Source organism: Tachypleus tridentatus, chromosome 10 (assembly GCF_004210375.1).
Source record: "Tachypleus tridentatus isolate NWPU-2018 chromosome 10, ASM421037v1, whole genome shotgun sequence".
Lineage (NCBI taxonomy): Eukaryota > Metazoa > Arthropoda > Merostomata > Xiphosura > Limulidae > Tachypleus > Tachypleus tridentatus.
Genome location: NC_134834.1, coordinates 181,305,671 through 181,317,463, shown reverse-complemented (window position 1 = coordinate 181,317,463; position 11,793 = coordinate 181,305,671). Strand labels below are relative to the sequence as shown.

At 31.7% G+C, this 11,793-nt stretch overlaps 1 protein-coding gene across 2 annotated transcripts in view; it reads left to right on the top strand.

The window, feature by feature from the left end:
- LOC143231063 (hsc70-interacting protein-like) overlaps positions 1-7,214 on the top strand; it is a 70,303-nt gene extending 63,089 nt beyond the window's left edge. For both annotated transcript variants that reach the window (XM_076465576.1, XM_076465577.1), the window contains 3 exons: positions 2,123-2,233; positions 3,205-3,363; positions 6,445-7,214. In XM_076465576.1, the coding sequence (XP_076321691.1) occupies positions 2,123-2,233; positions 3,205-3,363; positions 6,445-6,588 (414 nt within the window). In that variant the 3' untranslated portion in view covers positions 6,589-7,214. The remainder of the gene's footprint in view (positions 1-2,122; positions 2,234-3,204; positions 3,364-6,444) is intronic.
- Positions 7,215-11,793: the final 4,579 nt, after the last annotated feature.

The window sequence follows — 11,793 nt, the reverse complement described above, 5'->3', positions numbered from 1 at the left end:
AATTTGAAGTATGTATATTTTTAGATAATATATTAAATTAGCAATGACTATGAAAAAAACGCTTAAGTGACAAAAATATTTGTAAACATTCAGACTTAAGTTGCTGAGTGGAATTTTAGTGTGAATGACGATTAAGGGTAACTTCCGATATTTTGTTTAGGCTTACGGAAAGGATTTACAAGTCATCGTATGAAAATTACAACATATATCTTACTAGAAATTAAGGCCGAATATTTCGATCTATTCTGATGCTCCATTGGTCTCACGTTAATTAAACACCATATTCAAAATGTCTGTGTATGAAAAGCAGTTAATCTAATAGTAAAATAAATTGTTTTAACTTGTAGCTAGTTTAATTTATTTTGGGTACATGTTTTATTAATAAAGCAACAAAATAAACATTAATATTTTTGTGTATAGACATTCGTTCTGACCTTAATGGTAGTAAATAGATTAACTACCTTCACATTAATGTGTGTGAATTCTTTAGTTTATTCACCCAGCAGGATCGAAAGTGAAGAGCGAAACATTCTCAACCTGCCAACCTTAGGGTCATTGTAATGTAATAGTAAACTCCACTCTTTATTGATACATAGTAGCCTAGGAGTTGGTTATGGATTCTACCAGCCTGTTTGTCCTTCCTCTGGTTGGCAGGTGAAATTGGTTATGCTAAAAAATAAAATGAAAACTTGTTTGTGCAGAATTTATTTTAAATGTTTTGAAAGTTAAATAGTGTGTGAAACATCAGTAGCAACAATATGATAAATAAACTTGTTTTCCAACCAATGAATTCACATTATTTGCGATGACCTAAGAATATTAAAACATTGTTCCCTGCTTTATTAGTAAAAGTGTTAATACCCATATCAGCCATTCTGAGATACAAATCACATTATGTAGTGTGTTCATTTTGCAGTATTTGAGTGTGCAGATTAAAATTATATTATTACATTTCGCTGCAAATAAATTTTTTTAGAGGTATAATGTAATCACCTTTTAATATACTGATTGTCGGGCAAGGTTTAAGTCCAGTGCTGAATATGTGTTACCTTTGTGTCTCTACTAGATCCTGATTGTTATCAAAGTGTAGAGGTAAACAGAAGTAATTTTATCAGACAGTTGAGTAGTGTAATATGATGGCTTCTGTTTCTCGTCACAGCTGATTTGTTTACGTTTAAAAGGGTTTACCCTATCAGTATTTGTACCACCTTTTAGTATTTAACTCTACAGTTTTACCATTTTTCATTGTTTCTCTAATAATATTACTTTGAGGTGTTAATATAATGCACGTCGTGTTGTGATGTTTTACAGAAACTGGTAATGTTGATTAACAAACTGACAGATTGAAGTGTGAATGATATCTTATCACTGAGTGGAAATTTTATATTGTTTAACGTTTAAAAGTACTTACCACATTAAGTATGTCAGGTGTTGAGACTTTGAAACATAACTTAGGTCATTTTACTAGTTGTGTTTGAACGTGTAGGATTTTATAAATTTTTAAGCCTTTATAATAAAAGCTGTCATCACAGGTTTATTTGTAAATTGTTTTTATGACCATATCTAGGTTTTATTTAAACAGTTCATTACACGTGACAAGGAGTTCATAACTTTATATTTCTCTCTTTTGTTATTTATTGAACAATGACATAAATTTAACAGAATGTGAAATAAAATGTTATAAGTTTGATTAAGATACAAAAACAAAAGTTATGTTAATTGTCAAAACAGCCAGTGTGAAATTTTTCTGCATAAATTTCAACATTGCATCAGTTACTTCCCTCGCTCTATTTTATTTTACTTTTTATCAGATTATTTTTGCAATCTTAACAGAATTAGATGATACCACCTCAATATCTGTTACTAATAAATTAATATTTTTTCCAGTGGCTCAGAAGGAAACTAAAGACTTTTAATGCTAAGTATTAGGGCACAGCAAAGATAGCCATTTTAAACAAATTAATCAATGAATGTTTATGACTGTATGTAACAGCATGTTTTAAATGCTTGTGGATATTACGTATGCTTATTAATAGCATGGTATAGCTGGATAATTATTAGAAAGGGAAAACTTAAAATATCATTCTTTAGCAGTGCATTGATTTCATTATATCTTTCTTAGGCTAAAAAAATTCAGGATCATAGGAGAAAGTATGAAAGAAGAAAAGAAGAGAAAGAAATTAGAGAAAGGAAAGAGAGAATTCGCAAAGCTAAGGAAGAAAGAGAGCGTGAAGTGAGAAGCATTTTGTGTTTCAACCCTGTCTTATCTGACACACATTTTGTGTTTCAACTCTGTCTTATCTGACACACATTTTGTGTTTCAACTGTCTTATCTAGCACATTTTGTTTCAACTCTGTCTTATCTGACACACATTTTGTGTTTCAACTCTGTCTTATCTGACACACATTTTGTGTTTCAACTGTCTTATCTAGCACATTTTGTTTCAACTCTGTCTTATCTGACACACATTTTGTGTTTCAACTCTGTCTTATCTGACACACATTTTGTGTTTTAACTCTGTCTTATCTGACACACATTTTGTGTTTCAACTCTGTCTTATCTGACACACATTTTGTGTTTCAACTGTCTTATCTAGCACATTTTGTGTTTCAACTGTCTTATCTGACACACATTTTGTGTTTCAACTGTCTTATCTAGCACATTTTGTTTCAACTCTGTCTTATCTGACACACATTTTGTGTTTCAACTGTCTTATCTAGCACATTTTGTTTTAACTGTCTTATCTGACACACATTTTGTGTTTCAACTGTCTTATCTAGCACATTTTGTTTCAACCCTGTCTTATCTGACACACATTTTGTGTTTCAACTCTGTCTTATCTGACACATATTTTGTGCTTTTTAGAAGTCACTTTCCTCCTATATTACTGATAATTAACAAGTAAAACTTAGCTATTTTGTCTGTGTGTTATTATGCAAACACTATTAAGATTAGCACTGAACTTGTAAAAACATCATGTGTTGGTCTGTTTGAGAACAAATCTGTTTAATCTGTGATATTTGATTAAAACAAAGTTATTTAAAGTCTGTAACTGCATTTTATTGTCCCTCATCCTCATTGTGGGAACAGCACAGTTAGCCCATTGTGTAGCTTTGTGCTTAACTTTAAACAAACAGTTGTTTATTGTGTTGAAAGAGGTTTATCTGGTTATAAGTATTAATAATTATAATACTATTTTGCAGTACGAAAGAGAGAAACAACAGTCTGGAGCTGGAAATGCAGGTCAGGGATTTGGTGGTTTCCCAGGAGGTTTTCCTGGAGGACCTGGAGGAATGCCCCCAAACATGGGAGCAGGACTCCAGACACTTTTTCAGGACCCCGAAATTCTTCAGGCTTTCCAGGTACAATAGTCATATAAGTTTGTTAATAAAATACAACAGTATTTTATAACTGGTAGGAATCTTTTTTTCAAAAGGAACATGTTTATTATATTGTAAATAATTATTCAGTTAGAAATAGAATGACTGTAACAAGTCCAGTTATATTTGTATCAGTCATTCTTTGTATTCTTCTGTTGTAAGTGGAATAGCTATGATAATACCTATTTTCCAGTTATTGTTGTATTTTTCATTGGGAAGTGACATGAACAGGATGGGTTATATTCTTCAATTGTAATTGTACAAATAAAGTAAAAACTTTTCAGGAAAAGGATATAATTGAGGGTATCATTAATATCAGTCTTTCAAAAAGATTGCATTTGGATCCACCCCTACATAATATATGGTTAAGCCACTTGACTTGTAATCCAAGGGTTGCAGGTTTGAATCCCTGTCACGTCAAACATGGTGGTCCTTTCAGCCATGGGGACTTTACAATGTGACGGTCAATCCCACTGTTCGTTTGTAAAAGAGTAGCCCAAGAGTTGGCGGTGGGTGATGATGATTATTTACCTTCCCTCTAGTCTTACAGTGCTAAATTAGGAACTAATAGTGCAGATAGCCTTCGTAGTTTTGTGCAAAATTCAAAACAAAACCCCTACATAATACGACAGGCTTACATTGTGGTAGAATGTTACGACATGCAAAGGATAAATGAAACTTAATTGTGATTGAATAGTTTTATATATTGGTATATATTAATTCTTGCATTTGGTGTTATGTAGGGATGATGCAAATGCCTTGTTTGTATTGTTTTTGAAAGTTTGATGTTCACCATCCGTACATTTACTTCCTGTTTCGAAACGTTTTTCTCTGATTGCCTGCTTGTTGTTTTTTAGTGCAGTGTTTCAACAGATATGGCAAGGTTGTATTTATAACTAAGTTCTAAATACAGTGGGATTCCAACTGTAATATTTATCATTTACCTAGTAGTGGCCGGAAATTCCTGTTTCTCTCTGTACTTAACGATTTTAAAGGAACACCAAATTTCTGTAAGAAAGCTAACCTTAAGGGGTAATGATAACGCAGTTTACACAAGAAATATACATTTAAATTACTACCAGTTACTAGTACTTAATTGAAGTTATGTCATCTCATCAAAATTAATTAATGCCATTGTTTTAGTTTTGAGTTGTCTTGTAATAACAAAGAAACAGAAGGAAGAATAAAAAGAAGTTCCAACTATTATATTTACAGACGTGCCGAGAATTTGTTATTCAGTAGTTACCTAGATAGTTATAAAAGGAAAATTCTCATAACCTATTAACAATATGCTTCAAACACCATTTCGATAAACACTTTGAGCTATCTGTACGTGGGCAGTGCTACCACCTGGGTGATTAGTTTTGTATTCTTCATTTGGAAGTGGAAGGACCATGATTAGTCATATTCTCCAGTTACACTTGCATCAGTCAGTTTTTGTATTTTCATTTTGAAGCTGAATGAATAGGACAAGTCGTATTCTTCAGTTGGAAGTAAAATGAACAGTGTAAGATTCATAGAAACATATAGAGCCTATATTGTTGCTTGCAATTACTGTTATATTGTCTGCTTACTAAGTCAAGTAACAAGAGTCATAAGCCTCTTAACTAATTACAAGGAATGTAGGAAAAGTTAGCATTGTTGTGAGAGAAAGTTTAAGCTTTGTTTCTCTAAAACAAGTAAAATTTTGTACAGAAGAGTAGTGTTGGTTGTTGACAATGGAAGGAATTAGTTGTCTATTTAAACTTACCCAGTGGGAATAAGAAAAGTGTCAAAGTTATACAAGCCATAGTTAGAATCATCACCTGAACACAGAATTTAATTGTTTAAAGTTTAGAATTAATTTACTTTTTATAGATTTAATCTATTGCATGCATTTTGTTTACATTTGTCATGTTCTGGTGTAACTGATTGTCAATGAAGTAACTCTATTTAAAATATAATAATTAAAATCAGCATTTTATGTTTACAGTTTTAAACTCTAGGGGATGCCAAAACAATGTACATGTAGTGTGCTTTCAAGGTGCAAACTGATGGCTTCAAAGTTTCAAAATTGTATAAAGCATTGATTTCAGTTATTAAATTTTTAATAATGCACAATAATACTGTACTATTGAAAAGTGTAAACATGTTCAATTAACTGTGTTGAATATTTAATAACAGTGCAGGTTTTAAAGTACTTGTGACAAACTTATGTGATCATTAGTTTTTACATACCCTCACACTATCGTTGAGCAACAAAAATTCAGTATATTCACCCAAGTTTAGTATTTTTTGTTTTATCTTCCCCCTAACATTCTTTATCCATTACACTCCCTGGCATTTATTTAATATAAATGTTTGATAGAATGATAAACATTAGTATTGTCACTGTATAACTTTATGTAAAATAATAAATAACACTGCACAACAATTTTTTGAAACGTTTTTGCTGATTGTGACAGGTACCTGGTGGGTGTGCACAAATATAGTTTTGGTTTTGCTTCATCACATAGGAACTCTGAAAAATAGACAGTTAACTGTTTACGGGCAATAATGTATTTAATTGCGTTTATATTTCTAGTACGCTTTTATGTTCAACATGATTAAAAGTGTTTTGCTCCTGATTTTCGTTTGTATTCCATGCGCGGTGCATCGCGTTGCAGTGTCCAACAGTAGTCAGCAAGCATTGACGGATTCCAGTTGCCCTGATGTCGTTTTTCCATTGTATCAGTGTCCTGGTAAAAACTGAATATTTCGATGAAACGGTACGTGATGGGCAAATTTGGATGTGATTTTCGTGATCAACAGCCAAAAATCTATAAGGAATACCCAACAGTGTTCAAGAAGCAAAAACTTTGTTGTGCAGTGTATTCAATTACAATTTATAAATTATATTTATGATTCTCCAAACATTCGTTACAAAATTCTGAAAAATCTGTTTTTAAATTTGTGAGTAAAACTACGAAATTTATATAATTAAAATGTGTGTATTTTTGTGACATACCTAATGTACCATAGACTCATCTGGATGTATTTTTTAATGTGTGTATGAATATATACATATATTCTTTTTTTTTTAAGGATCCAGAAGTTGCTGCAGCTTTCCAGGATATATCTTCTAATCCAGCCAATATTGGTAAATATCAGTCTAATCCTAAAGTTGCCAATCTGATGAAAAAAATGGCAGAGAAAATGGGAGGAGGGCCAATGCCAGGTGGCATGTAACTTGTCAGTTTCTGTTATTTTGGTGTGTGAGAACTTCTCTGAAATACTAGTATAACATCTAAAGCTTTAATATAAGCATTGATTTCAACTAATGAGTGTAACACAGAAGGCAAAACTATGGTGGGTTCTCTGAAATAAAGAATTATACAATAGATAGGAAACTTTACTGTATTCTAGGTGGTATTGATTTTTTTATTTCTATCACAATAGAACAAAGTATTATTGAGATCTGATGTTATCATTCAGTGAGTAGCTTTAGATTTGTGTAAAACTTTAAAAGATGAACATTTTTTGATGGTTTTTCTCGTGTGTATTCTTAATTGTGTTTGCATACTTGCTAATTTTCAGCAACTTTTATGATAAGACAATTGTTTTTGAATAATCTTACTACCCTATTAAAAACAACAAAGTAATGTACTAGTTGAACTGTAGAATTTAGATTAATATAATAAACAGTTCTCATGGATTTCATTAATATCCCTTACTTAATATTCTGATAATTGAATAATTGGTTCATATTGTATTTTAATTCCAATTACTTTAATGTGATGTGCTCTTATTTTCATTCCGTTTTTTTTTCTTTCTGGAAATTAAAAATTTTGTCAACACTGTGTGGTTCAAATAAAGTGTTGTTTTTTTCTTGAACAAGAATTTTTTATACATAATAAATATGGACAGGTAACAGTTAGTACCCTCACCAGTGACTCAGCAGTAAATCTGATGGCTAAAAATGCTAAATAATCAGGTTTTTAATGCTTGTTGCATATACTGCACAGATATATATATCCACTTTTGTTGCTTTGTGCATAAACAAATAGAAAAACACAATTTGTATGAAGTGTGAAAATAAAGTTAATTTAAATATCAACATTTATATAGCAAAGTTAATGCAACATTTATAAAATTAAATCAACATGTTACATGTTTGATATAATAAAAGTATTGGATGGTAATTTCATTTTATGGGTAATTATTTATCTTAAGTCTGTAATTTTTTTATTATACTAATTTCTGTAGAAATCAGGCAGGCATATAAGATGCTTGCTTGTCTCAACACAAAAAAGCAAAATACACTTCAAGTTAAAAAGTATAATTCAGTTTTAGAAATAGATGCAACATTCACTTAATTTATTTCGTCTTGTATATACGCCCAGTGATTGGTTTTGGAAATAAACTTACATGGGAGAAATGCCCAACACACAAGTACATTATCACTTTTACAAATCATACCTAAGAAAGCCAGTATTTCCACATTTTCTAATATCCCTTTTGATCACCCTAGATATGCAGAATGCACTTAAAATTCCAGTTATTAGTTTAAAAACATGAAACATAAAACGTATTCAGTAAGTTAAAAGAACACTGTTTGCTATTCTTTCGTACCCTAAGTTTTAATTGAAAATTTTAATTTATAAAATGTTTTTAATCTGGTTTTGTACCTCACTGTACATATAGGCCACTTTTATAACACTAGCAATTTAAAAATGCAATATGAAAAATGTCTTTAAACCTAAGTTTCATTTTCTATCCTAAAAAAGAAGAAATTGAAAAACATATATTTCTAATGTACTGAAGTAAGATATAATGTGTCTTTTTATTTTTAGACATTTCTCTGTGCAGCTAATGAAATTTGAAACTAAGCATATATCTGGACGATTAATTCGTCATTTAGGTCGATGACACAGTAACACAGTGTATTAATTTATTTTATATCAACATAGTGTTTTTGCTACTTTTCACACTCAGATTTAAATAACGATTGGGGTTAAAGTACTGGGACAGAATGTGATGATTTTTTTGATAGATTTGTTAATGTAGAAACGGAAATCGTGATATTTTTTATACCTTTTGGACTCTTAAAGCTCAAAATATAAGCTTCTTTAAATACAGTTTATAAATCAGTAAGTTACTTTCGGTGTGTTTTCGAAGCTGAAGTCAAATTAATTATAAAGCTCGTAAAAAAAAAAAAATCCGGTTGACTTAAAACCATTAAAGACCTGAAAAATAGAAAATACAGCAATTGTTACTTAATTTTAACACATCTGTGAAATTTTCAATGCTATTTCAATTTAACAAACTAATGATATGCTATTTGTTTACAGTTTTAAGCGTTAATCAAACATTTTACATCTATTTTTTGGGAACAATATTTTTCTTCAATAACATCTTTTCTAACTCTTTTTCACTGGTTTAACTTTCTAACGGTTATAAAATTGGAAAATTTTTAACATTAAAAACATTTCTGAAATCTTTCAAATTTGTCTGTAATTGAATGTAAAACTTAGTACTACCATATGTTCATGGAAAATGACCAAATGCATAAAATTAACATTTTTAAAACTATGCATTTCATATATACATAAGGTATATGGATGACATTTGGTAATATATGTTTAAAAATACCCTAGATGCAAATGACAGTCTTCGTCTGCGAGATGATTTTTTTAAAAAACGTTTTGTTAATCAAGAAATTCCTTGTAATTGTAAATTGTAATAATAACTTTATCTTTTAAAATTATTGTAGAAATTGGTAGAGATAAGCGAATTTTTGAGATTGATTGATGGTATCATTGTCAAAATAAAATATTTCTAAATATATTGCTAACTTATAATTGTACCCAGTGCTGCTATTTGGTTCATCATTGGTGCTGCTTAGTCTGTAGGACGAAGTGAAAAATTCGATTCCTGATGGAATGATTAGTGCATTTGTTATATCGTTCCAGTCTGTCATTAAAGATTCTAGGTTAAGAAAGCAACTATTGTCTTTAAGAATTATTTGGATTGAAAGTGTTAAATTGAAGGATTTCATTAGTAGATACTGAATGTTAATTAAATTTTAATTATTTCGAAAACAATATTCTGAACTTGTATATCAATGGAGACATTAATATTACAAATTAAGGATTGTTATCTAAACAGTACAACAAAATTTGTCTGAACTACAGACTTCATAATCTCGATCAATACATTTTGTTTAGATCATTAAAGGTGAATTTTCAACAAATTTAATAATTGCTTTAGAAACTATGATTAGGTATAATTCCTGTGTGGTTGCCATATTTTTAAACACTATAGTTTTTTAGTAAAAAATAAAATATGCAGGCTCTCGAACTCAAGTTCCTCTCGGTCGTTTGGCTGTTTCCGTGACGTTTTACAACTATGACGTAATAGTTGCCAAACACGCTTCTTTGCGCGCCGATAATTTTGTTCCTTTCAGTGCTGGTGTTTTATGTAAATCTATCGGTGCTTGTTTTCGGATTACATACTTTGTGAGACTATTTTTTGTCTTGATATTGCTACTTTATCTTTTGTATTATGATAACATGGTTTACTGCGTTGCTTATGGTTGTAAAAACGGTTCGGCATCGGGCAAAAGCATATTTTCGTTTCCGTGCAAGGAGAAGGAACCGGCAAGGTAGTGACAGTGGGTGCAGATGGTTAATAGGAAGAACTGGACTCCTTCACATCATGCAAAAATTTGTCAAGATCACTTTGAACGATCATGTTTTGTGTCGGATCCCACTGATTTGGATTCCGTGGGTTTCAAGCCAGGTAGGCTGAGACTGAAAAACCCATCGGCAGTAGAGAGGATCGTCCCCACCATCTTTCTTCGGGTAGAACTGAGGACTGATCTCAGCCTGCAGAGTACAGATTCCACCCCAATGAAGCTATCACGAAAAGAACAAACTCCTAATTTTGCTGACTACACAGGCTGGCAAAATGACTCTATTCAGTTTTCCTAGTCTTTTTCCATATCCACCTGACAAATATGCGATAAGCTAAGTATCTATACAGCCTGAAAATGCAAAATTATAAACTTATAATCTTAGTAGAAAGTCCTCTTATCTCCTAGCTATTTTGAAATTCTATAGATATTGTTTTGAATCCATACATGACCATTTCATAAGTATGAGGAGAATATTTTCAAATCCGTCAGCTTGCAAAATAATATTATTAAATTCAATATTATACTGATGATCGGAAGAAAAACTTGAAAACAAGAAAAATGTGCAATTGAAACAAACATCTCATTGGGCTTTGGAAATATTGATACACTTGAGATGACTAAGTAGGATCATAGTTTTGGATAAACAGTATCTTTAATTGTAGGTTAAACTCACATATACTATTTTAGGTTTAACTGCATCTTGAAAAATACACACTCGTGACTTAGCTTCTCGTCACCGAAGGGGCCATTCATAGTATAATGCTTCCAAGACATCGATATTCAGGCAATTTCCATCAAAGCCTCGAGTCTGGGTAATGCACTCTTCATCTTTTAATCGGTTTGACACCTTGTCGTAGGAGCGACAACAAACGTACTCTCTCCTGGTTGGCATCTGCTGGTATAAACTACACTTACACCTTGCACAAACATGCGGAATATGTCATATAAATAATACATTTATGGTAAATATTAAATTAACTATTCAGACTGCTACATCTAGTTTGATTTTAGAGACAGAATTGTGATGTATAATTGAAATTCGTTTTATTACGAGTCATAAATACCCGGTACAATGATTGTGGAAGGGCCGAATATTAGTTACCACAGTCAGCAAAGTCTAAACAAATAAAACCCAGTCTGTGATACCAATAATTTATGAACACCAGACAGGTTTCGAGATGCTTAAAGTTGCACGTGAAATAATACAGACCATATTTGTTGTCATAACTTAGGCTTACCGTTCTTCCACTGGAGGTATGACCGATTCACAACCGGCCTGGGCGCTATCAGTATCACTCACAGTTCCGCTACTCTCGCTCGTGGAACTGTCCTCATCACTAGAACTTGTCAGATCTGTGTCAAAAGTAACTGTTCTAGGTTCGTTCAGAGTAGATTCGAATTGATATGGTGCTACTCAACGCTGTTCAGAACACAAAGTCAAAACAGACTCCGCCTCTGTTTCTCCGTATGCACTGGCCATGTTTATTTACATTCAACGGGCTGGCGTTGGCGGTTTGTTTGGCAACTATTACGTCATAGTACTTTTCATAGCGGCAAACGTAAAAAGTAAAACGTTCGTATTACCGCTCGGACAGGGCTCTTTCTGCACCAAGTTCTATGTTTCATTTATTAGCACATATTTTTTATAAAAAATGTGAACGTGCAAAATTAATCAGTATGAGTACTTTTTTTTTCACTGCAAAGTTTTCTTTTTTTCTGTAAAATTCACCTTTAACAATAGGGGTACAGTTTAGTCC